At 27.6% G+C, this 27,651-nt stretch overlaps 1 protein-coding gene across 7 annotated transcripts in view; it reads left to right on the forward strand.

Annotated features, from left to right (window-relative positions):
• LOC123265694 (tachykinin-like peptides receptor 99D) overlaps nt 1-25,088 on the forward strand; it is a 128,747-nt gene extending 103,659 nt beyond the window's left edge. For 6 of the 7 annotated variants that reach the window (XM_044729555.1, XM_044729553.1, XM_044729551.1 and 3 more), the window contains 4 exons: nt 7,670-7,888; nt 13,849-13,999; nt 22,606-22,802; nt 22,875-23,248. In XM_044729555.1, coding sequence (XP_044585490.1) covers nt 7,670-7,888; nt 13,849-13,999; nt 22,606-22,802; nt 22,875-23,229 — 922 coding nt within the window. In that variant the 3' untranslated portion in view covers nt 23,230-23,248. Of the gene's footprint in view, nt 1-7,669; nt 7,889-13,848; nt 14,000-22,605; nt 22,803-22,874; nt 23,249-24,854 lie in introns of those variants that run through there. The other variant, XM_044729558.1, reaches the window with a different exon arrangement.
• Nucleotides 25,089-27,651: the final 2,563 nt, after the last annotated feature.

Raw genomic sequence — 27,651 nt, forward strand, 5'->3', positions numbered from 1 at the left:
TTACTCCGGGTCACGAAAGCTTCGAAAGAAATTCAGATATCTACGGCGGCATTTGGTATAATGTATAATATAAGTAAGACTTTCGTTGAGAACCTTAAAGCCTGTGGAATACTGTGGAATAATCGTGAATGAGATTGTAGCTAAATCATGAGCTTAGTCGTTGAAAAAAATTCTATCCTACTTACATATAACTTGAGCGTGAAAAAATTCACTTCGATAAAAGGCGCACATAAATGATTTCTTTTATTGTTTAAGTTGAATCAAAATAAAATTATTCATAATAAAATTATTAATTATAAACAAATGAATAAATAAATAAATAATAATAATAATAATTTGAATTATTGATAAATGATTATTTTGTGATTAATAAGCCTGATTAAGAGCATTATTGGCATCTGTATAATTCATATTCGTAAATGGAATGTAATTATTTAAAAATAAGTCAATCACTTCCATGATGTTTGATAATCATATATTATTTATGTAATTTAGTCTTTTTATAATTTAAATTATAAATTAATTTTGTTACGGCGGATAATAACATTGGGTACAAGTTAATTATTGTCCATTCCATTAAAATTAAACCTTATTTAACGGAGCATACATCAATGATGTCTATACAGATTATAACCGATAATTTATAAATAAGGGGGTGAAAATTTTTTTACCAAGTATTTTTCTTGTTGAATTTTTTGAATATTTTACAACTGAATAAATTAGAATTTTAAGATTAAAAATTAAAAAATTTTACGTAATACCCCGTGTAGAAAGAAATCGTCTTAACCCTAGACTGGTCACCCTATGAGCGTGACGCCGCGCTCAATTATATTTTGTTTATTACATCTTCAATATTTATTAAAATTATTCAAAAAAATTTGAATTTTTTCCCTGAACATTTTAGAATATATTAATAATTTTTTCAAACATCTTCGAAAACGTTAAATTGCTGAAAAAAAATTTCTTAAACAATTTGCGGGGCTTTCCTCATCGCTTGACCAGAGTCGTAAGTAGTTTTTTGTCCGCGGCGTTGCCGAAAACACCTCTAGTCTCTGCCTGTCAAACGTGTATGAACTGGCAACACTGTACGCTCTAAAAGCATTGCGGCAAATCCCTCATCACTCGACCAAAGTCGTTAGGTCGCGTTTGTTGACCAGTCTAGGGTTAAAAATGTCGTTTCCCTAGTACACGGAGAAAATTTTATAGTAGAGTTTATTATCTAGTTATGGTAAAATCTATTAACTGAATTCGATAGTAATAAATATTATTGAAATAATTATGTAAACCATCTGAATTGTAGTAGTTACCATCCTGATTCTTAAAAATAGTTATATTCAAGTATTTTCTGTTCACAAATCAAATTTTTCATCAATTTGGTGGGCAAACTTTTTTTTAATCAGAAAAATTGAAAAAAATTTTTAAATGTTAGTTACTGTGTTTTGAAATTGAGCAGCCGTTTTTTAAGACGCCAAAAAAATTCCGAGAGCAGATTTTTTATATTTGGTTCTCGACTTTATGAAAATTAATTTTTAGACATTTTTTAGACGATTTTATGAGTTTCTAACTGCAACATTTTTGAGTACGCTCTTTTTAAATTGAATTTGAAATTGTTGAAAAATTATTATCCGACAATTTTAAGACTTTTTTAAGACGCTCCGTTTTAATGTTCCGGGGCTCTGTCGCTGTGAGCTTAGCTTAAAATCGTCTCTAAAATTTTTTTAACATTATTTTAAAATTTTCTTAAGACTATTTAAAGACGATTTTTTTACACGGGACAATTAAATTATTTGTTTAAAAAAAATTTTTCTTAATTAAATACTTGGGTATGTATCAAGTAATCTTAGAAGCGTCAACCATCCCTAGTAGAAATGAAATCAAGTTTCTAGCCAGTAACTGGCCAGTTTTACTAGACTTAAACCAGTAACTGGCCAGTGTAATATCCAGTTTCTGTCTAGTAACTGGCCAGTTTTACTAGAGATCTAACAAAACATTATGGCGGCTTTAGTGAAACTGTCAGTTTCGAATTCTGAGGTTATTAGGCGTTATTAAAATTGTCAAATAAATTCAAAATAATGTTTAATAAACGATATGATATAAAAAAGTTTCATTTATGTGTACATTATAAAATAGATAACATCATTAGACTGATAGACTAATAATAAATCTAACAATAGAATAAGAAAATAATTATTTTGAATTGGAGATTTGTTTTTAATGCCCACAGTCGCAATTTATATATTGTGTCATTTTTTTTCACTGCATCCATTTTGAAATATATACTGGAAATTATTTACACGTTAATAAACACTAATTTTGATTGATTTATGCTGTTTTTTAATAATAATAATTACAATAATGATGCGTACAGGTTAACAAAAAAAATAAACAAACATACACACACTAGTAAAGATACACTGTCGGTGTAACTAATGTTTATGACTTAGTTGTAGGTGGCGCGATTTCAAGTTTTTACTCGATATCACTGGCTAGTTACTGGTTTATATCCAGTGAAAACTCGATTATTTCTACTAGGGATTCGATAGAACTATGAAATAAACTAAAAAAAAAAAAAAGTATCACTTGAATATTTGAATGCGCTTGAAAGTATAAAGCGGAGTAATTAGTAAAATTTGCGAAAATCACGTTCACGAAATTCACTTCCTCAACTTTGCTGTCATAATCAATAAAGAGATAGAGTGATAGAAAACGAATAAAAATGATAATAACATCAATAACAGTGAAAAAAAAAAAATAATCTCGAAAGTCAGTGCTTACGAAAAGACCTTGCGGAGGTCAGATGGATTTTTAAGCTTTGCTATAGAGAAGTAAGAAACGAAATCTCTATCCTAGTCTGCTTCAATCCTTCGAGATTTTCGTTCTGTAGAATAAACTACAATAAAATAAAAATAAAAACAGTAACAAATAGAAAAAAAGTTTATAAATCAAAGTTTGCATCTACTTACGCAAAATATATCCGTAGTTTATTTTTACTTGTTGTCAGTGTCTGAAAGTAAACGTAATCCGAGTTTTTTTACTAACTATATACATACAAAACTCTTACCTACACAAAAAAAAAGTTTATCTTTGCTGAAAAAAAATTTCTAGAAAGACGACGAATATTTTGATTCATGTAAATTATTTTCTTGATATGAAACATTTTATTAAAAAGTTTCGAATAATTGAATAAATTGAAATTTATTTACTATTGAGGGTCACTAAGCTTTTCTATAAAAAAAATTTACTTAAACCAAGTAAATAATTTTGAAGAAATTCATCTTCTTTATTTGAGTAGAAAAATTTTTAAATTAAGAAAAATTTTTTTGGTTTGAGTAAATTTTACTTGATTCAAGAATTTTTCCTCTTGATTCAAATTATTTACTATGATAAGTTGTCGGAGTAGTTATAAATAGATTCGAATTAATTTATTAATTAAGAGACCAATTAATTAATTAATTCGTCAAAAATTAATTTATATAATTAAGAAACTAAGAAAAATTTAGTAACGGGTGTATCTTTATCGTAAATTGGGTTTGATATTTTTTAGCGATAGTTATTTTCAATTTAAATAATTAAGAGCGAAAGGAAAATTTTGTGACGAGCATATTATTATTATTAAAGAAATTTTTATAGTTTAATTTGGTATCATCAGAAAGGTTGAGACAAGAATTAATACCTTTTCACAGTTTTATATTTTTCAGTGATAGTCAATTTTTTATGTTAAGTTTTCAGAGGAGTTTTTAATAGTTTTTTGGTTCTTTAAATTTGTTCAGTCACATTTATCCATTAAATTATTTCTAATTGATCCTATGATAGCTCTATTATTTTTTTAATTTATTTAAAAAGTACCCAAATTATGTACAGTGTGTTTATAAATTTAAACAAATCATTCAGCCAAAGTTTTTTTATTTATAATTCGTAAATATCGGCAGTCGCAAGAATAAAAATTATTATCCAATGAAGAAATTAATTTAAGTTTTTTTAAACTGCTAATTTAACTAAAAGTTTGTGTACATTAATTGGATAGCCACAATTGTTTTACTTTACCATTGACAAGTTTATAAATATATATATTGAAAATATTAATTGAAAAATGGACACAAATCTCAGAAGTAAAAAGTTGTAATTAGAAAAAATGAGTGATCGATTGACCGAGAATCTCAGAGTTTCCAGTAATAATGTCTCGGGCTCTTTATCAATCATTCACTCTCGACTTTCGTAAAGAGTAAGTAAGAGTTTTGACATGGGATGACGTAAAAAGCTTACTCTAGTTCCGTTTATAATAAAGTAGAAAAATAATTTCACTGATATTCTGTAAATAATTTTTAATTTTTACCGACAAACATTGTAAATATTTGTTTCCATTTTTAATAAAATGTCCGTGCAGTATGTTTGTATAAATATTTAACTTTTACGTCCGGGTGATATTTATATTTATGTTTATACTTATAATATGCGCGCGTCATATATGAACTCGGATTTCAAGTTATGGAGTAAAAATTTATTGGAAAAACACAAAACTGGAAACTCGAGAAATAACTGATAGAATATTTACGTAAATAAAAATAACGTCAACATATATGAAATTTGATATACAAGTACAAGAGTAAAAAAAAAAAGAGGGGTGGGAGGAATTTGATATTTGATTGATTGATGAATTCAGAAATTTTATTTATAGATAGAATGTGGACAGATTTTATTACGATTCAAATATTGAAGGGTTTTATTGAGTTAAAATTAATTGAAGTAATTACTTTTTGAAATTTAATCAATTGGATTAGAATGAAAAATAAACAAATATTGGAAATTTTTTAAATAAAATATTTTTGTGCATCTAAAAATCACAATTTTTAACAAAATTAATCAAAAAATTAGGAAAACAGTTGACCTTAAAGAATATCATGCAATTTCCCGCTAATTCCATATTTACACGTTAAAATTTTGCGTCAATGTATCAAAAAATTTTGTGTTGTCTCAAATAGACTTTTTACAATATCTGCTCTGGAAGTTGACTTTTCTAGCGCTATATGTCATCTCCGAAAAAAAAAGTTTTCTGCCCCTCACCATACGATATTACTACTGTCACGATCCACACGTTGCTATCTAGAAGAGAGTGAGGTTAGGAAAACTGTATATTAACGGTAGGAATAGTATCGTGAAAAGCACCCAAATGGATCGTGACGGTCACTATCCAGACTGCTATTCATAGCTATACGGATTGTACTCGTAATGATACAGTCGTTACTATATACAGTAGATGGTGCCGAGCAGAAAACTTTTTTTTCAGTGCATATAGTCAAGTATTCATACTTAATAAACGCAAATGTTCGGTTAACTTAAAGACCACATAACTGCACAAATTCCACTTAAATTATACTGCTACTAGTATTCGTTGCGCGCACAAGCGCGCGTCTGAATGTTGGTATGGAATTATATATATTTTCATCCCTCATGGCTTTGGAAATGCCGTAAAGATTCGGTCTTTATACGATATAAATGCTGTATTTTTACCGTAATACTTCAGTTATTTTAGCCAGTTTTTTTTGTCGAATTATTACGAAAAAATTACGAAATAAATTCAGAATATTTACGGCAATAAAATAGAAAAATTACGGTACATTAACAGCATTTAAACCGTAAATGTACCGCATATTTACTGTATATATGCGGCACTATTGCAGCAAAAAACCGGAAAAGAAGATCCCTACTTTCTATTACCGGCAAAATACCAAAAATATGCTGCTTTACTACTATTTTTCAATAGCTTAAAATTTTTCTTTATAATATTATAAATAATCATGAATAATTTTTAAGAGGTTAATAAATTAATTTCTCTTTTATTATTATTATCATTTTTTTTAGTATAGACCGGGATTCGAACCCGGATCATCTAGTTACGCGCCGAAAGCTCTACCAGTTGGGCTATCAGAGACACTATCCGTATCGATTTATTCAGTCACCTAATAAGACTCACCGAGTAATAAACACAACCGTCCATCTTACGGTAGAAAGCTTTATATCTTTAATTATATCAGTATAAACGCGGCAAAATTGCAGTATATCTTTGGTATTTTTACCGTAGAAATACGATTTTATTATTGTTAGATCATAGTAATATTATAATTAATACATAGATTTTTTACAGTAAAAGTTCTAGAGTTTTACGGTAATTTTATCGTATTATTTCTGAACTTTTCAGCAAAAGTACGGTAGAAATGCTGTATAACTATAGTAAAAAAACTGGCCAAAATCAACACAGAAATACCGTATTATTTCAGAATTATAATGGTAAATTTATGGTAAACGCATTAATACCGAAAATTTACGGTATTTCAAAAACCGCGAGTAATGCTTATGATATATTTGACCAATCACGTTACGAATAGTTTCCTTATATGATATATTTTCATATTTTTCATCTAAATTATAAGAGTGAATTTATTGTTCATGTGAATGATACACTAAAAACATTGATCAGTCCTAACCTTTAATATTATGTTTAAAATTATTATATTCCTCTCAAATTCAATTTCCAGAGCAGTAGTTGTAAAAAATATTGTATGCTACACGTGGGATAAAAAGCAAATATGAAAGTCGAGGAAATTTTAGACGTAACTTGAATCACATTGTTCTATAAATAAAACTGATTATTTTTGTCTTTGCTATAATATATATATGTACATTTAATAAAAATTAACTGATTTTTTCTGATAAAAATTACCAAATTTTTGGTATTTTTGATTATTTCAGAATTTTTATTATATGAAAAATTTTAGAAATTTATTTAAAAAATATATTTATTCTGAAGTTTGAAGTTACGAATTTTTGTCAGTCGCTTAAAATGAGAATAAGACATTTAAACATGCAAAATAATATAGAAAGATTTAATTTTTTGTCATAAAACTCTTTTGTTATAATTATTACAATAAAAAAATATAAATATTTTGAAGAATATCAATGAAATCAGTCTTTAATGAGTAATTCTCATTTATAAATCTCCTTCTAAATTTAAAATTGCCTTAAAGTTCGCTTTGGGTCCAGTGGACCCCGTGTATCCTTAATAGGTCAAAATTAAATTAAAAAAAATATTTTTTTAATAGTTAAGTACAACTTTTTCTGAAATTTTAATACCAAAAAAGTCCAAAAAAATTTTTTTTTGGTCACATTATTTAAAATTTCGAAATCAATAATTGAGTTAAAAAAAAATTTTGTTTAATTTAAACACAAGTTCAAATTAAATGAGTCAATCGTTTTACCATAAATAAAAAAAAATTACATTGTTAACGATGAAAAGAAAATTTTTAAATACAACTCGTCGAGAAACGAGACCGATCGATTGAGGTAATAACTAATTTCAATCGCTCGAACTAAAGTGAGACCGCAGGATTTTATTCATGCATTGAACCAAAAACTTCTCGACCGGAAACGTAGGTAGACGTTTTTTTTTATCGTTTTTATGATTGAAAAGATAAAGAGAAAAAAAATAGTAAAAATGAAAATCGCGGTATAGCAAAGCAAACAGTAAGCATGTATGGTTGCGTATGCGGGAAAATAAAAGAGAATTGATTTATAGTTTTTTTATTTTTAAGTGCTTTCAGCGCTGGAATATTATCAATTGCATTTTAGTACTTTCTGTAATTAAAGTTGGCAAATTTATTTTCTCTGGTTGCAGGTACAGAGCGATAATAAAGCCGCTGCGCCAGAAGATGAGTCGCCGTACAACTTTGATGGTTGCGTTAATAATATGGGTAGTTTCATCGATACTATCGCTACCAAATTTGATTTTTTTCAATATATACACTGTCACTTTTCCCAATGGCGACGTCAGATTGGTTTGCTACGGCGATTGGCCCAATAAGGATGATAATCAATTCAGCCTCACAGAATACATGTAAGTAAACGTTATATTAAGTACATAAATTGTAATTTTTAATTACTTACACTGTAAAAAATCGGGAATTAATTTAAAATGAATTTTAGACAGTTAATCCCAAGTTTAAGTTTCTAAATATTTTATTTTTCCATAAAATTAAATTTTGGAACATTAAACCAAATTTTTACAAAGATTATTTTATTTTTAAGTCTTGTCAATAACTTCTAACGTAAAAAGTAAAAAAATAATTAAATAGTTCACATTACTTCGTTTAATTGAATGAAGTTAATAACTTTACTGATACAAAACTTTAAGAATTGTTTCCTGAAAATTGAGTTAAAAATAATATAATGGAATACCAGTTGTTACATTTTAGTATTGTTTAATTTAAAACAAAGTATGATTGTAATGAACGGATGAGAAACTAAAGTTTATACTACTTGAAGTTTGACTTTGGAATTTTCTAGCAGTTTACTCGTTTTTTAAGTAAAACTCTACTGAAAATTCTATAAGAATCCAGAACTTTAATGAAAGGAAAAAAAAATTTTTTTTGTAATAGTAAGAGGAGCTTTGAAGATAAAACGAGAAAAATATTGTTTTAATTTATAATTTTTACCCGCATACAGACATTTGGACAAGTAAAATTTTTTTCAGTTTTCTTAAAGTACACGGAAAAAAGTAAACTGTAATAAATAACCCGTGTAAAAATGATATGATATCATTATGCTCATAATGAATATCATAATGAATCTCATATTTTGGCACTAATATGAGATTCATATAAGAGCCATATCAATACTTCGGAAACCAGTAATGAGTAAAATACCTGTTAGAACGAATCTTTTTTAAGTAGATTAGTAAAATTTTCATTTTTTCTGTTAATCAGAGGAAATGTATAACAATTGAGATAAACAGTATTTTTATCATGCACTATATACTATTGAACTACTTAACTTTCCTCCTTGACTTTCTTAACTTGGAAGAATATTTAGAAAAACATTGACTATCTTGGTTTAAAAAAAATTTTTAACTGAAAAAATTTTTTCGTCTCAAGATAATTATTTTTTAATTTGAAAACAATTTTTATCGTCCTAAAAATTTCTTTAATTTAATTATTTTGCATTATTTCCTGTATATAGTTATGACTCAATAATTTTATATCACGATTTAAAAAGGCTAACAATATCATTATGATTTTATGCAGATATGACCATCATTAAATTTTGAATTTAATTCAATATCATTATGATTTCATAATGAAATTATGTTAATATCATCATGGAGATACTATTCTAACGAATTTCCAACAGTAATAAAAAATTTTTTTCTTGAATTATGAATAAAAGGTAACAATATCATTACAATATCATAATGAATTTGAAAAATTTCAGCCTGATTCCATCATGAGTTTACGCAGATACTATTATGACTTCAGTATGAAATTATGCGTTCGTCACTATGGATTGGTCACGAATCCTCATGTGACCGATCCGTGTAGATAAAATTTTATAATGAACCATAATCAAATTACTAGAAATTTTCTTTCTCCAACAAGAAAAATAAAAATTTGGTAATCTAGTTAAAAAAAAATTCATTTCCATAAGTATTTTACTTATTACAGGTTTCAAATGTATTTATATGGCTTTTATATGAATCTCATATTAGTGTCAAAATATGAGATTCATTATGAGCGTCATAATGATATCATATCATTTTTACACGGGAATAGTCGAATTATAATAAGTAATGATCAACTGGAAAAAATTACCATTTCAAACAGTAAAATCGTGATTTTAACAATCACTTTATAATATTTATCATTTAAATGATACAATTTATTATTTACATAGAAGAAAATACTATTTCAAACAGTAATACTCGCTATGTAAATTTCAAAAATGTTAAAGTATAATAATTAAGAATTTTGACTTTAATACTTATCATTTCGTACCTAAAAAATGATCGCATGATATGTAAAAAATATAAACTACAGTTACTAAATTTCTATACAAGCAACGTCAATATTTACCAAGTAAAATGGTAAATTTTAAACGCAACGCTAAAAATTAAGCTTTAATTATTGATTTGTTTGGACTGGTAAAATATATATTTTAAGAGTAAAATTTTGACTGTTTCAAATATTAAATTCTCCGAGTGTGAGACCTTCCCCTTCTCCTCATAGTATAAACTAAATATTGAAACAGCAATTTTTACTGTTTGAAACTGTAATTTTTTAAGAGGAGAGAGTCGTTATTTACTATAGTGACAGCTACTAATCACATTCTCGATATTAAATTAAAAATTGTGGCTTTTACACTTTCTACATTTAATTTTGCAATATTTACACTTGTGCCAGCCCGATGTCCGCTGCACCGTTTGAAACTATAAAAATTAACTAAAATCCGAGTGAATTTTACAGTTTACTTTTTTCCGTGTATTTTATTAAATATGAGATGGATTATTTAGAGTCTTTTCTTGATATACAAGTGAGTAAAACGCTTCGCGTTATAAGGCGTACAACTACATGAAAATATTTATTTATAATTAATAACACAAACTCCCAACCTCAGCAATTGAAATAAATCCGTCACCTGACTGCAATGTGATGTTGATCCCTTTTGAAAACAGATCTCTTATCTGGTTGAGTGATCTTAATAAGCTCATCAAAAGTAATGCGTACTTTCAAGCGTTTCTAGACCTAAATTTCCAAACATTATTTACTTAATAATTATAATTATAATAAATTAAATCAGCTATATGTACAAAACTACTCTTTAAGTTAAATATTGTACGGGGAATAAATAGCAAGAGTTAAATGTTACATATAAGGGGATACCTTTAGCCTTTGCCTTATTAGCTTCTGTTCTGGGAACCCCGATGAGTGACGAAGATCCCAAAGACCGTATATAGTAGTGGCAAAGACAGATTGAGCGGATGTTCCTCAGCAAAGTAAGAGAGTCTTGGTTTCAACTAAAAGGGACAGAAAGTTACATGAAGTTGCTGACAAGAGCCGTTATAATTATAATTATCATTATGATTATTGTTATAGTTACATACGGGTCATTAGTGGCGTAAAAGCTCAACCGTGACTGTTGCTATTCAAGTCGGCTTGTACTTCGTTAGATGACAAGGAAACTAAGAGCTTCACTATCATGTTCATATCGCTTAAACATGTCATATGATATTGCTAATATAGACCGAGTTTAAAGTATTATATGATGAAAAAAAAAAAATTACTTGATTTTTTTTATCACTTTTATTTTTAGATGTTCTCTTCAAATTAATGCAATAAATCCACAGATTTAGGAGGTCTAAGTACCCTCCTAGTGTAAAGAATGTCTCGAAAAAAATAATACGCAGAAATACTTTTGTTATGCATCTTAAAATAAAGTTTTAAATTAATTAATAACATTTTTGAGGAAATTTCCGATAAATTTACTCATTAAATAATTATTAACATTTAATTGACTAATAAAAAAAATAGCACTCTGAATTACCGGTATACACTTGACAACACAAAAAGAGTTCCCTAACATTAAAATTTATGTATGTTTACTGTCTAACTAAAATGACTAAGATCTTCTAGCATTTAAAAAACCGCGGTTACTTATGCTTTGAGTAACTGCACAAGCGGTGCTGCCAAGTCAAATACAAGACTTTAAAGAATGCAAGTTCCGAGTGATTTTTCATAAAAAATATAAAATATCTCCGTAATACGTTCGGAAAGCTACTTTTTTATTGTTTTAATCTTAAGCTTATTATTTTTTCAATCAAATTCAATGAAAATAAAATTTTCTTTAAATCGTTAATTGCATTAAATTCTTAACCAAGTACACGGCTGGTGGAATCTCCATTTACCTACATGTAAAAATTACAATTTTTAAACCTAATTATTTCATTAAATATCCCGGAAACCTACTGTTTTTTAATTTTTTATTAATTATTAGGCTACGTACATTGAACTTACAAATTTTTAGGAAATTTAAAAAACTTTACTACTTCGCTTGGACCTCTTTAAATCAATAAAATAAAACGAAGAGGAAAAGGAAAACAAAGTTTGCTATTTTAAAATTTAACGATAATGCAACGAACAAACTTCGATATTTTATTAATATTTTAACAAAAATTATTAATCTGGTAATTTTGTTCTCTTGCTTCAACGAAACTACGATGTAAAGATTAAAGAATTGTTGAAAAATTAATTTTCTGTTGGGATTAGAGGAGTTTTAAGCACATAACTAAAAAAATCAACTTTGAATAATATTATTGGAAAATGCAATTGTAAACAGCGATTCTTTTAGTTTCAAAAAAAGATTTTTTTTTAATTTAATTGTAAGTAATAATTTTTATACAGTGAAACAAAAAAATATTTAGATTAAGAAAAATATTTTGGATATTTTATTCGTGATTTGTTTTTCTAAATTGTTTCTGTACTAAAAAAAAGGAATTTCAAGACGAAAAAATCTGGAATCAAAACGACTTATTCTCTTTAAAATAATTTTTTTGAACAAAGATTCTCTAAAATCGAGTTTTTTTTTCTACACATTCACACACTAGCGATAATAAAGTAACATTTACCGATCGGAAAAGCCGAATTGAAATCCAACCGCCTACTAGATATCGTTACCTTTACATACTGGGTTTATAATAAAGCTTGGAATTTCAAAATCGAACAGAACACAGAACCCAATTAGCTTTGAGCCACTCGAAATTTATTTCTGAGGTAAAAATAAAAAACTTAGATTCAGTTTTGCTTGGTTTAATTTCACGGAACATGCCGTTTGAATATTACCGCAATTGGAATTAGTATTGATTTTATGTTGGGATGAAAATATCAGCGGTATTTAATTAAATTTTTTTATAAAAGTGTGGAAATTTATTTCTCTTTGTGTTGTAATTTTTAATTGAATTTGAGGTTGGATAAATTTTAAAGAGAATTTAAGAACTGTTGAAGATTTTTTTTTGTTTCAAAAAAATAAAAATTTTATCCTAAAAAAAAAATTTAATTTTCATCAAAGATAATTCCTTAAAGCTTAAACATTACATAAAATAAATCTCCTAATAATTTTTAATGAATATAAATTCATAAACCCTTAAAGTATCTACCCTAAAATCTAAAAAAAAAAATATCAGGATAAAAAAGCTAATTTACAAAGCGGAATAAACTAAAAAAAGATCATTAAAAAATCTAATTAAACATATTCATCGAAAACTAATAACCCAGGAACTCGGTGCTGTAATGAGCCGCTTTACAATTTAAATACAATCAATACTGTAATAATCTGTTCATTAATATTAAAAAATTCGTAAAACATTTTTGTCTGATCCCCTCTGAGATGGGAGACTGAAAAAAAAATTTAATCTTTGAATTTAAATATTTTCCGGGAGCGACTATTACAAGCAGTCGGAGTAGAGGGAGCCAATAAGCAATCGATGCTCAGCGAACCGTTTATTTAAAAGTTTCTGGTACTGGTGGTATGGTTAGAAATTGAGAATGCGCAATTAAACGAAAATGTTATAGAACGTACTTCTGTCCTTTATCATCGACACTCTTTTTCAATTTAGTTTTCTCTTTTAGTTTTCTTTTTATTAACGACAACCCACTCTGTCTACAAAGAGCTGAAATGAGAAAAACAGAAAATAAGTTTTGATTTTCTTCCAATAATCGATACAGTCAACGCTCTCTGTATTTGACTCGCCCGTACAGGACCATTCTCTGTATTTGACTCGTCCTTGTCCATAAGAGCTGTGTAAAATCGTCAAGTACAGAGGAAGAATGTGGTCAAATACAGAGAGGTCCAATACAGAGAGCGTCGACTGTATTGTGATGAAGAATTTCAGTAACGTCGGAAACGTTAATGAGCAATTAGGAACTTGATATTAAATTTTGCCTTTTTTTACTCGTAGATTTTTGAGTTTATTAGTCGCTCAATCATTTTTAAATTTCGATAATGTCATTTATTTTTTTTTTGTTTCAGATATAATGTTTTGTTTATGGTGCTGACATATTTTTTGCCAATCGGATCGATGACTTATACGTACGCAAGAATTGGACTTGAATTATGGGGCTCACAGAGTATTGGTGAAATTACTCATAATCAATTAGAAAGTATCAAGGGTAAACGACGAGTAAGTTTTATTATCTATACTATTAAAAAAATATGCAAAATTTTGTGGCGAGTGTATTTATATGATAGAATGGGTTTTTATAGTTAAATTTGGTATCATTGGAAAAGTCTTGACTTGAATTTGTGCCTTTTCATGGTTTCATATCGTTTTCAACAATAGTCAGTTGATGATGATAAGTATTTAGGCTGTATTTGAAAATGCTCTCTCTTGATACATAATTAAGAAATGACCTTGTATCGTGTGAACTATTGACATTTTTAAAGATATAAGCTCATCCCAATGTTACACTCATCAAGACCTTTCATTTGAGTACCCACATCAATTTTTCATATATTTATATATATTATATATATGAAAAATATATCAAAATGCATGTGGGTACTCAAATGAAAGCTCTTGATGAGCGTAACTTCATGATGAGCTTATATCTTTAAAAATATCAATAATTAGGAAATGACCTTGTATCTTGTTAACTACTGACATTTTTAAAGATATAAGCTCGTCCTGATGTTACACTTGCATTTTGATATATTTTTCATATATACATATATATAATATATATATATATATATATATATAAATAGATGAAAAAATTGATGTGGGTACTCAAATGAAAGGTCTTAATGAGTGTAACATCGGGATGAGCTTATATCTTTAAAAATGTCAATAGTTCACAAGATACAAGGTCGTTTCTTAATTATGTTAAATTGCACTGTACTTTTTTAACTATTGACGTTTTTAAAGATATAAGCTCATCCTGATGTAACACTTATCAAGAGCTTTCATTCGAGTACCCACATGCATTTTGATATATATTTCATATATACATATATATAATATATAAAATGTATGAAAAATTGAAGTGGGTACTCAAATGAAAGCTCTTGATGAGTGCAACATCGGGATGAGCTTATATCTTTAAAATCATTAATATTTAAGAAAGTACAGTGCAACTTAACAATAATCATTATTTAATAAAGCAAAATATTATTTATTTATAGTTCACAAACCACGGCAGTCACATAGTGACTGTAAAGTTGCTAGTAAATATTATTATCATTATTACACAGAAAAAAATAATTTGAATCAAGTAAACATTTTTCTTCAAAATTTCAGTCTTGTTTCAAAATATGTAAATCTTTCAATAAAAAAAAAATTATATTTTGAATAGAGACCGAAAAAATCTTCTTTTAAGAACTTAATTTTTTGACCGAGTATTTTATTGTTTTCAAACATTTTAATCGGCGCTAAAATACAACAGCAGTCGCGCAGAACCCTATTTTCAACATTAAATAAAAATTATTGTTTCTTAAGCTTAAGTTCCGGGAGACGAGCCTTTTTTTACAGAAATTTCCTCCTCTTAATTTAAGTTCAAGAATATTTTTTTCGAGGTTAATTTTTTTTCTCCGTTTAATTATTGTTATTATTATTCTTAGAAGTATAATTGTATAATTGTATTCCTCTAAAACTTGAAAATTTATGCAATAAAATAATATATTTAAATACAGTATGAAGCAGTAGCAACGTTAATACATAAGAAACTTGATACTAATTATTGCAATTAACTTTTCCCAACTTTATTTTAATTATGAATTTATTAACTTTTATTATTTAAAATAAAATAAATAAAAGAATTTATCGTTAATACAAGTATAGAAGTTAAACAATAAATTTCAATTAGTTAACTTCTTTTATTCACCTTTAGCCGTAAACTGTAACACACGCGTACTTTTTAACACTACAGTTCTTGTCTGAGCGTATCGCCGATAAACTACTGAAGCTAATAAATGTATTGCACGGTAATAACTATTTTTATAAAAAAAGACAAGGTTTAATTAAGAAAAAAAATTAACTTATTGGTCAACTTACGAGAGATATTAATTTATATAAATAAGTGTTCAAAATTTATTGCTACTTAAATATAAATTAATTTCGCCGGTATAATTTTAGCTGAATTCATTCGGTTCGCGCTTCATGAAATGTTAACACGTGTATGCTGGTTTATGTTGTTTATTTATAGCAAAGTACTAAACTCACAGGTGAATAGAATAATTCGAATGTCTGGCTTAATATTTAATAGAATTTAATTCCTTACAATAAAAAAAAAATTTCTTATTTCGCAGGATATACGGCCGACATTTGATATTAAAATATTTATATTTCCGGTCACGTGCTATTCGCACTGTAATAAAACTTACTTCAACATATAGTATTTATACCTTTTCTTATACTCATAAGTCATAAGCTTTGATACATCACATTTCTAATACCAAAAAAGCTTATCATTTTTTGATTTGTTCATCGATCCCTGGATTTTATTCAAGTGATTTATATGTTTATAGAGGAAATAAATAAGAAATGTAAACTTACATTGAAAAAAAAAAAAAAAAAAAAAAAAATTAAGGTAGTATCACAGATACTAAAAGTATCTAATGTTCCATTCAAAGCCTTATTTGATTTACGTAATTGATTTTTTTATAGAAAATCTCATTACAGAAAGAGAGACAAAGATAACTTAATAGTTTTTTATTAATTAGTAAGACTACATGCTCCTACTCTTTATTTTTGATTGTAAAAAATATTTAATACGTTTTTCACTTTAATTTGTTCAATTTTTATTGAAAAAAGTAAACTGTAAAATTCCATCGGATTCCGGTTAATTTTTATAGTTTTAAACAATACAGCGGACACCGGGGTGGCACAAATGTAAATATTACTAAACTTAATGTAGAAAGTGTAAAAGCCACAATTTATAATTTAATATCGAAAATGTGATTAGTAGCTGTCACTATAGTAAATAACGACTCTCTCATCTTAAAAAATTACAGTTTCAAACAGTAAAAATTGCCGTTTCAATATATAGTCTCTACTATGAGGAGAAGGGGAAGGTCTCACACTCGGAGAATTTAACATTTGAAACAGTAAAAATTCTACTCTTAAAATATATATTTTACCAGTCCAAGCAAATCAATAATTATAGTTTGATTTTTAGCGTTGCGTTTAAAATTTACAATTTTACTTTGTTAATATTGACGTTGCTTGTATCGAAATTTAGTAACTGTAGTTTATATTTTTTACATATCATAAGATCATTTTTTAGGTACGAAATGATAAATATCAAAGTCAAAATTCTTAATTATTATTCTTTAATATTTTGGACTTTCACATAGCGAATATTACTGTTTGAAATAGTATTTTCTTCCATATAAATAATAAATTGTAGCATTTAAATGATACATATTATAAAGTAATTGTTAAAATCACGATTTTGCTGTTTGAAATTGTAATTTTTTCCAGTTGATCATTACTTATTATAAATTGACTATTATTTATCACAATTTACTTTTTTCCGTGAATCTAAACAGTATTTTTTGTAAAATAAAATAAAAACTGTCATTTCTCATCAATTGAGCTTTTCAAAAATTGAGTGTATTTATTTATCTTACTATAATTTGCTAAAATATCAAATTTCATCAAATTTTGAACCGCAAATCTCTAACCAAGGGTACTACCTTATTTTGAATCAAGAGGAAAAATTTTATTTATTTATTTATTTATTTAGATTCTGGAGTTAACTCCCTGGGACCACATTTCTTTTACATTTATTACAAGGTTATTAGCTATTTGAATATAATTTATAAATTTATAAAACACAGAATTTACAAAATTTTGAATCATGATTGTATAGAATTGAATCGTCATTGAAGTAAAATTTTACTTAAATTAAGAAAAATTTTTCAAATCAAAATAATGAAGCTCTTCAAAATGATTTTCTTGAATTTTTCTAAATATTATTTAAAATTTTTTGATTCATAATTTAAGCAATAAAATTCAACCACTCACAAAATTTGAATTTCATGATCCACAACATCATAACTCCTGATGATACCAAACTTTAGCCATAAATAATCCATCTTACGAAATTAGCAACTGCAGAGGTGCATACAGGGCACATAAGAGCAAGATTTAGTGTTTTAGAGCTCCAAGAGGTACCGTATGTCTACCTAGCTCACAAGAAGCATCTGTGTACTACAGATGCATACTATTATTTAATAAATTTTTGGTCATAAAAAAATAAAATTGATAAAGTTTGAGGTCTCAAGTAACCTGAAAGATACCACGTTAAAGTATCGGTTAGATACCTTTCGATCTAGTATATATGGTGTTTGTAATTACAAGTAAGTTAACAGTTGACTGAACAAACTTGAGAAGCAGTTATAATGCCCAAAAAGCCCTTCAGCAATATCGAAAGAGCAAAAGCTAGACCAGAAGCTTGAGTTAGAGCAAGCTGGGGTTAAACCAAGACCAATTTTAAGCTGAACTGTATATCATTGCCATTACAAGACCCTTTTCTTAATCGTAATAATTGTTATTGTTATTGTTATTGTTGTTCTGGTGTCATAAATACGCCTGTTTGAATATTTCAGCGGTGAATTTTCAGACGTTGAAGGTAAATTACACCCACGTAACCTCGTTTGTGATTTAGTGAAATAGTCCCTTACTATCGCTGTTATTCTATTGTAGGTACTACGGATTATTTTTAGTGAGTTAGAGTGAGGATTCTATGTATATATAGATATACGTGTGGGTGTATATAATATGTATTAATGGATCTAGAGTAATATACGTGGGAGTATATGGGTATAAGAGAGTACGATCAATTTTATTCCGGTGGATTTAAATCGTAATCTCTATGCCACTGAGTAAGAACTGCTCGAGAGACGGTGAGACACTGTCTTGGGAATTTACGTGTTGACCCAGTCATTTCATTTCCTCAGACACATTCCGTGTTATTAGCGTTATTGTTATTATTGTTATTATTAGTTATTATCATCGAGAGGATTAGTACTTTGCATGGAAAGAAATTTTCTTTGAAAATTATCGTGAAAAACACAATAATCCTGGGGTATTTTTAATTTCTTAATCTAATTACAATTCTTTTTTGATAATTATTTAAAAATTTAATGTAAAAAATATAAGAGTGTACCATTATGAATGTGAAAAAAAGTTGGGAAAATCCAAAAGTGCACGACTCATAATGCTCATTTAATTATGAAATATATATATAAAAAAAAAAAAAACTTAAGTCGTTCAAAATTAATTGCCGAAAAAACAGCTGTAGTAGGAAGGTACTGCACAAGCACCCCTGGTGGAATAAAATGTACATAATATCTATAGATATAGATATATCACCATCCATGTTAATTTTACATGGATATATATAGATATACAGTCTTGTAGTTTTCGTTTTTTATTAATTGTAATTAAACGACACTGAATTAATTAACCATTCGCATTCAGTGACCTACAATCGTCGATTAGAATTTATAAAAAAAAAAATTTTACTCAAATAATTGATTTTTTCACAAGTTACAGTGTTTCCGGGGTTTCATACATGACGGACAGGAAAATTTTTTGACCTCTTTTGATGTTTTTTTCCATTTCTGTTGCATTAAATCAATTTTTAGAAAGTATGGAATTAATCTCCATTAAATTATCTCGACAATAGTATGCAAAATATCTTGATTCCGTGAACTAACAAGGCTATAATACTAAAAATAGTTGCTAAAATGAGGCGAAAAAAATTTTTCGATCGTAAAGCACTCTCTGATGCTTCGCATCATGAGTCGTGCAATTAGTAAGATTAATAATTATTTTTTATTATTAAGAATTAGTAACCTTGCAGTCACTGTGTGACTGATGCGAATAATAAACTATAAATAAATGAAATTTTGCTTTATTAAATAAGAACTTTTGTTATATTACACTGTACTTTCTTAAATATTGAAGTTTTTAAAGATATAAGCTCATTTTGATGTTACACTCATCAAGAGCTTTCATTTGAGTACCCACATGCATTTTCATATATTTTTCATATATACATATATATAATATATATTAATATATGAAAAATATATCAAAATGCATGTGGGTACTCAAATGAAAGCTCTTAATGAGTGTAACATCGGGATGAGCTTATATCTTTAAAAATGTCAATAGTTCACAAGATACAAGGTCATTTCTTAATTATGTATCTAAAGATAGAGCATTTTTGAAAGCAACCTAAATACTTATCATAATAAATTGACTATCGGTGATAATGATATGAAACCTTGAAAAGGCACACATTCAAATCAAGATCTTTGCAATGACAAACAATTATATTCCATACACTGCAAAATTTTTATTAAAAATAATTGATTTTTTAATTATTAATAGACATTGTGAAACACATCAATATAAATTTTGTTGATTATTGAATACTCTGACCCCGGCCTTTTATTGTCGAGTTAATTACTCATTCATGATAAAATTAATTAATATGTTATAACATGAATAATGAATGATGTTTTGCGCTGGTGGTTTTAAATTCACAAAATCAATTTCGGGAGATTTAATTATCGTTTATTAATTTTGGCGTCACGACTATTTTATCCAACGAAAATTTATTCCGAACTTTTGCTGTTAACTTTTCGGAAGATAAAGTTTAATACTTGGGGGTTTGAAATAATTTATAATTAATTTCTTTTACTTAATTTTTTTAATCGAGAAAATAGAGTAATTTTTAATTGAGTTTTTGCAATAGTTAAATCTTTTTTTTTTTTCAAGTGTCAGTAATGATAATTTCGAATAGCGAATATAATTTTAGGCAGGAAAGCGCGGGACAATTTACATTATTGTCTCGATGTATGTGCGTGTGTATGTAAAAATATCTAGCATGTCCTTGTCATGAAATCCAGTGGTATTACAGATTACACAGGGTGTAATTTATTAGACCAGAGAGACCAGTTTCTCGTGATCAATGGAATAAGAAAGTTGGACTATATCCAGATCATGATAAACCGTTTTCTCATATTCCCTTTCTTCACATTATCCTTTCACCCGATACGCCTCTTTACTCCAATCCACCTGACATCACACCCTTATATTATTAAACTCCTTATCCCACACCGCGACTATATTCTACAAAAATAATTTTCATTCCTCCGTTAGTTAACTTCCGCGTACTTACGCCCGAAACTTTCAGTTCAAGGACAAAGGACCAAATTATTTCTGATAGCGAAGGATAAAAATAAAACTTTCTCATTTTTATTGTTTTTTTTAAAACCTTTCATAACTTTTTATTCTTTTTGAATCGTTTTTATTTTTTTATTACACATTCTTTCTACTCCTGAAAGATTCATATTTTTTTTTTTATGATATTCATCTTTATGCTTGATTTATTTTATCAACGACAATCTTATTGTTTTTGGCAATAAACTGGATCGCCAAATACAAATAATAATAACAATGAAGCAATGGTTTTTATTTATTTATTTTTTATATAAAAAAAATCTTAGAAATTGCTTTTTAAAGTTTATTTCAGTAAAATTTATTGGACTTGAAGAAAGTTAAATAATTTTACAGGTTTTATATTTAAAAAAAATTAAATTTTAGTTTGATATAATCTACATTATTAAGAGAATAAGAAAAATTTTGTGTCCAGGATAGTCATTTGATAAAATCACTTTTTTTAGTAAAATTTAGGGTCATTGCAAAGGTTTTGATTTGAATTTGTGCCTTATCAAAGTTTCATATTATTCTCACCGATGGTCAATTTATGATGACAAGTATTTAGACTACATTCGAAAATGCTCTATCTCTGGATATGAAATTAAGAAATGACCTTGTATCTTGTGAACTATTGACATTTTTAAAGATATAAGCTCATCCCGATGTTACACTCATCAAGACCTTTCATTTGAGTACCGACATCAATTTTTCATATATTTATATATATTATATATATGTATATATGAAAAATATATCAAAATGCATGTGGGTACTCAAATAAAAGCTCTTGATGAGTGTAACATCAGGATGAGCTTAGATCTTTAAAAATGTCAATAGTTAAGAAAGTACAGTACAACTTAACATAATTAAGAAACGACCTTGTATCTTGTAAACTAATGATATTTTTTAAAATACAAGCTCATCCTGATGTTACACTCATCAAGTCCTTTCATTTAAGTACCCACATCAATTTTTCATATATTTATATATATTATATATATGTATATATGAAAAATATATCAAAAATTGATGTGGGTACTCAAATGAAAGCTCTTGATGAGTGTAACATCGGGATGAACTTACATCTTTAAAAATATCAATAGTTAAGAAATTATCTTGTATCTTGTCAACTAATGATATTCTTAAATATATAAGCTCACCTCGACATTACACTCATTGAGACCTTTCATTTGAGTATCCACATCAATTTTTCATATATTTCATATATTTATATATATTATGTATATATGTATATATGAAAAATATGTGAAAATGCATGTGGGTACTCAAATGAAAAGTCTTGATAAGTGTAACATCAGGATGAGCTTATATCTTCAAAAACTTCAATATTTAAGAAAATACAGTGCAATTTAACAAAAGTCATTATTTAATAAAGTAAAATTTTATTTATTTACAGTTCACAAGTCACGGCAGTCACATAGTGACTGCAAAATTGCTAATTAATTTTTTCTACATTATTTATTAACGTTAATTTACTTGAAAACATACGTATTTATAATATTAATCCAAACCATTTAATTTCCTGTTTCCAGGTCGTGAAAATGATGATCGTAATCGTATCAATATTTGCAGTCTGTTGGCTACCATTTCACGTTTACTTCATTGTTGTATCTTCCGTACCAGAGGTAACCAACGAACCATACATCCAAGAAGTTTACTTAGCCATCTACTGGTTAGCAATGTCTAACAGCATGTACAATCCTATGATTTATTGCTGGATGAATTCAAAGTAATTAACTAAAATTTCTTCAATCTTATCCCTTATTTCCATACTCATAAAACTATAACTTAATATTCCTAGATTTCGGCGAGGATTTTCCGTAGTGTTTCGGTGGTGTCCAGGCGTTCACGTGGAACCCGAACATGCGTTGAGCAGATCGGAAGTAATAACACGTTACAGTTGTACAGGAAGTCCAATCGGTAATACGAGGATTTCAAGAAATGGTATGTCCTGTAGTACGTCTTCTGTACACAGTCTGAGTCTCAGTTGTGCCTCAAACGCATCTTACTTCAATAAAAATCCATTATTAGTACCCTTTGATAATCACAATCTTTCCAATATAAAAAATGATGATGATGATGATGATAATATTGAGTATGATTGTTATTATGAGATTGATCTCAAGGAACTTAATCCTGTCAGTAAACACTCCTAATAATTATTTCATAATTTTTTTATTTAATTTTATTTTATAATATTTCATAAATTGTGATTTTGTAAATCAATTATTTAATAAATTTTTATTTTATTTTATTCATTTTATCTTATTATTCCTTTTTACCGCATCATTTTTTCTCAATTCAAAATGGTGGAATGTTTACTCAAAATGACTGCCTTGCTTAACCTTAATTATACAAAATGATTTGATATAGTATTAAAAATTTTAAATAAGTTTTTTTTTTATGATTTATAAGTATTTGGAAGACTGAAAAAAATGTTTAATTAGAATAAAATAAGATAACTTGTTATTACAAAGTATTGTGTTAGCGTAGAAATAAAAAAATTCCACAGATAGAAAGGTTAGTTTGACTCGAGAGAAAAAAGTGCTAATATAATTAAAAAAAACAATTAATTTCTTCAGGAGAAAAAAAATCTTGAGCTAAGATAAGAATTCTTAGTTAAAAAAAAATTCTTTTTGGTTCACGAATTTTTTCTCTTGTTTTAAGAAATTTATTGTTTTCTCTATACACGAAAAAAAACTCGAAAAATCACAGTATATAATGCAACGTGGCGCTTCGTGATGAAAACTCGAAAAATTACAGTTTCAAATGTAATTATTACAGATTTTATAAGAATTACATTGTAGAATGTAATATTTACATTGAAAGCTCTGAATATTAAATTAAAAAATTGAATTTAGAAAAATATTATTTTAAACTGTAATTTTTCTAGTTTTGATTACGACGGGACCAATTTTACATTTTATACTGTAATTTTTCAAGTTATCTTTTTTCCGTGTCGTAATTTTGGTTCAAGAATTTTTGTCTTGAGTCAAGCTAACCTTTCTATCAACATAAATTTTTTCAAAGGGATAATAAATATTTTATATTTGTTTTAACAAGAAATATATTTTTGTTGTAATATTAACTAGTTAGTTAGTCTAAAAAATTATTTTTTTGATCAAGATTTTTAATTAGAATTTTGTTCGGTTCAAAATTTTTTCTTCCTTGACACAAAAAATTTATTCAAAAAAATTTTCTTGGTCTAAATATTTTTCTCTTGAATTAAATTAATTTTGCACGTTTCAACGCGAAGCGTTTGAGTAGTGCTTTACTCTCACTCTCTCAAGATCAAGCAATTATCTCGGCTTAAATTGCTTTTATCCGATCTTTTTTGCACTTTGAGTATTAATGAGTTGACAAATATCAACAAGAAAACATTTTTATGACATTAGATACTTAAAAAAAACCCCTATTTTTTCTACAAAATATGAAAAAAAAAACAATCTTGAAAAATTATTTCCGTGGAAGTCGGGTTGTCTATATGTACAGATAATGTATGTAATCACGATAACGCCCAAAAAACTTCACTTTTTGAGTCAACTTTTTTTTCATTCACTTCAGTATCATTCTAAGTAATAGCCTATTGAAAATTACCGTCTAATTCAATGTAATTTAATTAAAAAATGAATAAAAACAAATAGTTCAATCTTTAATTAATTCATCTTAGTTTTATCTTATTTTATTTTTTTTAAATAAAATTATTTTTTTGTATAAAATTATTTTTTTGAATCAGTATCAGGTAAATAGTAAATAAAACCTCTTATTAAATCAAAACTAGGTACTGTGAGGATTCCGATGCACTTGCAATCAGGATCAATGAGATGTCGGAACAATAACAACAATGGAAACAACAGCAATGGCAGCCAGCACCTCAACCAGTCAACACGGCAACTAAATCCTTACTCTCAGGTCCATGTTTCCTGACATCAAGAAAGCGCGCTTACGCGCGCTAATTCTTCAATAAATGTATAATATAAAGAGCCTAAAATAATTATTATAGTTATAATTAATAATTAATAATAATGTGACTTAAATAAATCGCGAGCCTAAAGGTAAAATGACTTATAACAATTTATGCGCCCTTTTACCTTTGCAAAAGTAAAAGGGCGCATATTTGTTTTTTTATTGCCAATCGAGTAGTAGACACATTCTGCGCTTAAAATTGAAAAAAAAATTACAAAGGTAAAAGGGCGTATGTCTTTAATTATACGCCCTTTTACTTTTAAGAATTTGAAATTTTGGTGATCTAAAGGTGAAAGGGCGTATAATTTTTTTTCGGCCAGTTTACAAAAGAATATATTCGTAGTTTAAAAATGTGAAAAAAAAACTTTCTGTGGTAGTAGCAGCGTAAAACCTCAACTATACAATTTTTTAAAGTTAAAAAAGAAAATATATCCAAACAAACAATAAATTACGCGTGATTATTTTCTTGCTTTTTATTTTAAGAAATAGTTATTATAAAATTTGGATCCTGGATTATTGATCATGATGAAACAACTGTTGTGTGAACGGCACCAGTAGTTACCCAAGCGTCACAAAAAAAATGTTGACTTTTTCATAGATTTCACTCAACCAGAAGTTGAAAAATTAATCTGAACAAAAACAGTTTCACTGTAAAAAAATCGCGCCAAGTCCACGTTCATAAGACTATTAAGAAAAAAAAATTTGTTTTTTTCTTTACAAAAAGATATAAAATAAAAAAATTAAAAAATCCAAGTAACCGATATAGTTGTTTATGATTTTCAGAAATTGAAAAAAATTTTGTTGTTAATTTAAAAATAAAAAAAAAATTTTGTAACGTATTTAGTGTGCGTGGTTGCAAAATATTTTACTTTTAATGAAATTCGTAAAATTTATTTTCTAGACTTTAAAAAAATTGAAATACACAATGACGCACACCAAGTACGTTCCATAAATTTTTTTTTAATTTTTAAATTTACAACAAAATTTTTTTTAATTTCCGAAAATCATAAACAATTATATCGGTTACTTGGATTTTTTAATTTTTTTATTTTATATCTTTTTGTAAAGAAAAAAAAATTTTTTTTTTTCTTAATAGTCTTATGAACGTGGACTTGGCGCGATTTTTTTACAGTGAAACTGTTTTTGGTCAGATGTTAGTATTTTTTGTAATTATAATAAAAATTTGCAATTGGTACTAACTTAAATCTCAAGTTGGCTGCATTTTTTATAACAAACTATCCCCTTGAAGCTACAGTTTATGTAAAAATAATTGCAGCGCACCCTGGCGGGTGTAGATGCAAGCTGTAAAATTTATTTTTTTAACTGTAGTTTCCCATCTATTGGAGGATTACTATGCATTCTCGAATTATTTAGTCTGTGGCAGATCACTTTGCCCATCGAAAAAAAATCAGAATCGAAATTTTTGAGCTTGCTATAGTTTGTGCTGATAAAATTTAATAATTTCAAGTAAATTAATGGTTATAATTGAATATAATTAATTGATATCAGTAAAATAAAGTATGAATTACTGTTATAATATACAATTGAGGAAAAAAAAGTACCGTAGAATTAAATAAAATTTTGCAACCTCAAAATACCGTTCTGCTTACAGTAAACACACTCGGTAGTCTGGCGCTCCGTTTACAACGGATTTGAACAGAACTTGGCGCCAGATTCTACCGAATCTGTGGATAATCGTCAACTTAAATTCAACAAAACATTCACAAAAGCGGCATTTTTGTTTAGCGCAGCGGGAGGAAAATTACGCTTTCCGCCCGGAGGGAAGAATAGTATATTACACACCTAGGGAAGTAAAGTAAGAAATGTCTCAGATCACATGTAATTGTTGGCCGAGGCGAAGCCGAGGTCAACAAACATGTGATCTGAGGCTTTCTTATTTACTTCCCGTGGAGTGTATACTATTTTTTTGTCCGACGAAGGCGGAAAGCGGCAACTTAATTTAGCGCAGCGGGACGAAAGTTGCCACTTTCCGCCCGGAGGGCAAAAAAAAAATTTGTGCCGTTTGGGTATATTCAATAGGGCGATTAAAGCGGGAAATTTCTAAATATTTGAATGTTCTCTGTCATTGTGATTTTTTTTTATTGCTTAATTTTTATGTAATTTGTTTTTGATTGATTTATTTTCTATTTGTTTATATCTTCACTTTGTATATGAGGCTGTTATTTGAGTATAACTTGTCTTGTGAAACTATTATTGACCATTCGGTATAAAAAATACAATTTTTTTTTACACGCCCTTTTACCTTTAAGTAGTACTTTTCTTAAAGGTGAAAGGGCGTATGTCTTGAGATACGCCCTTTCAGCTTTAGGATACCAACTTTTTTTTTTCACAGATTTTTACGTTTCAGACAATTTCAAACCGAATGGCAAAAAAAATTTTTTTATACGCCCTTTCAGCACAAATCCCTACTAACCCTTAGCTATAAGTCCTTTTACCTTTAAGTACGCGAAATAATTAACCGACTGATCACACAATTACACATCACACAAACAAGCTTTACTTTCATTTATATATCACCAGGCCATAAAACTTCTTCATACTATACCTAAAACTATATTGTACTATATCTGGAGGATTAAGGACTGTAACTG

Source organism: Cotesia glomerata, linkage group LG5 (assembly GCF_020080835.1).
Source record: "Cotesia glomerata isolate CgM1 linkage group LG5, MPM_Cglom_v2.3, whole genome shotgun sequence".
Lineage (NCBI taxonomy): Eukaryota > Metazoa > Arthropoda > Insecta > Hymenoptera > Braconidae > Cotesia > Cotesia glomerata.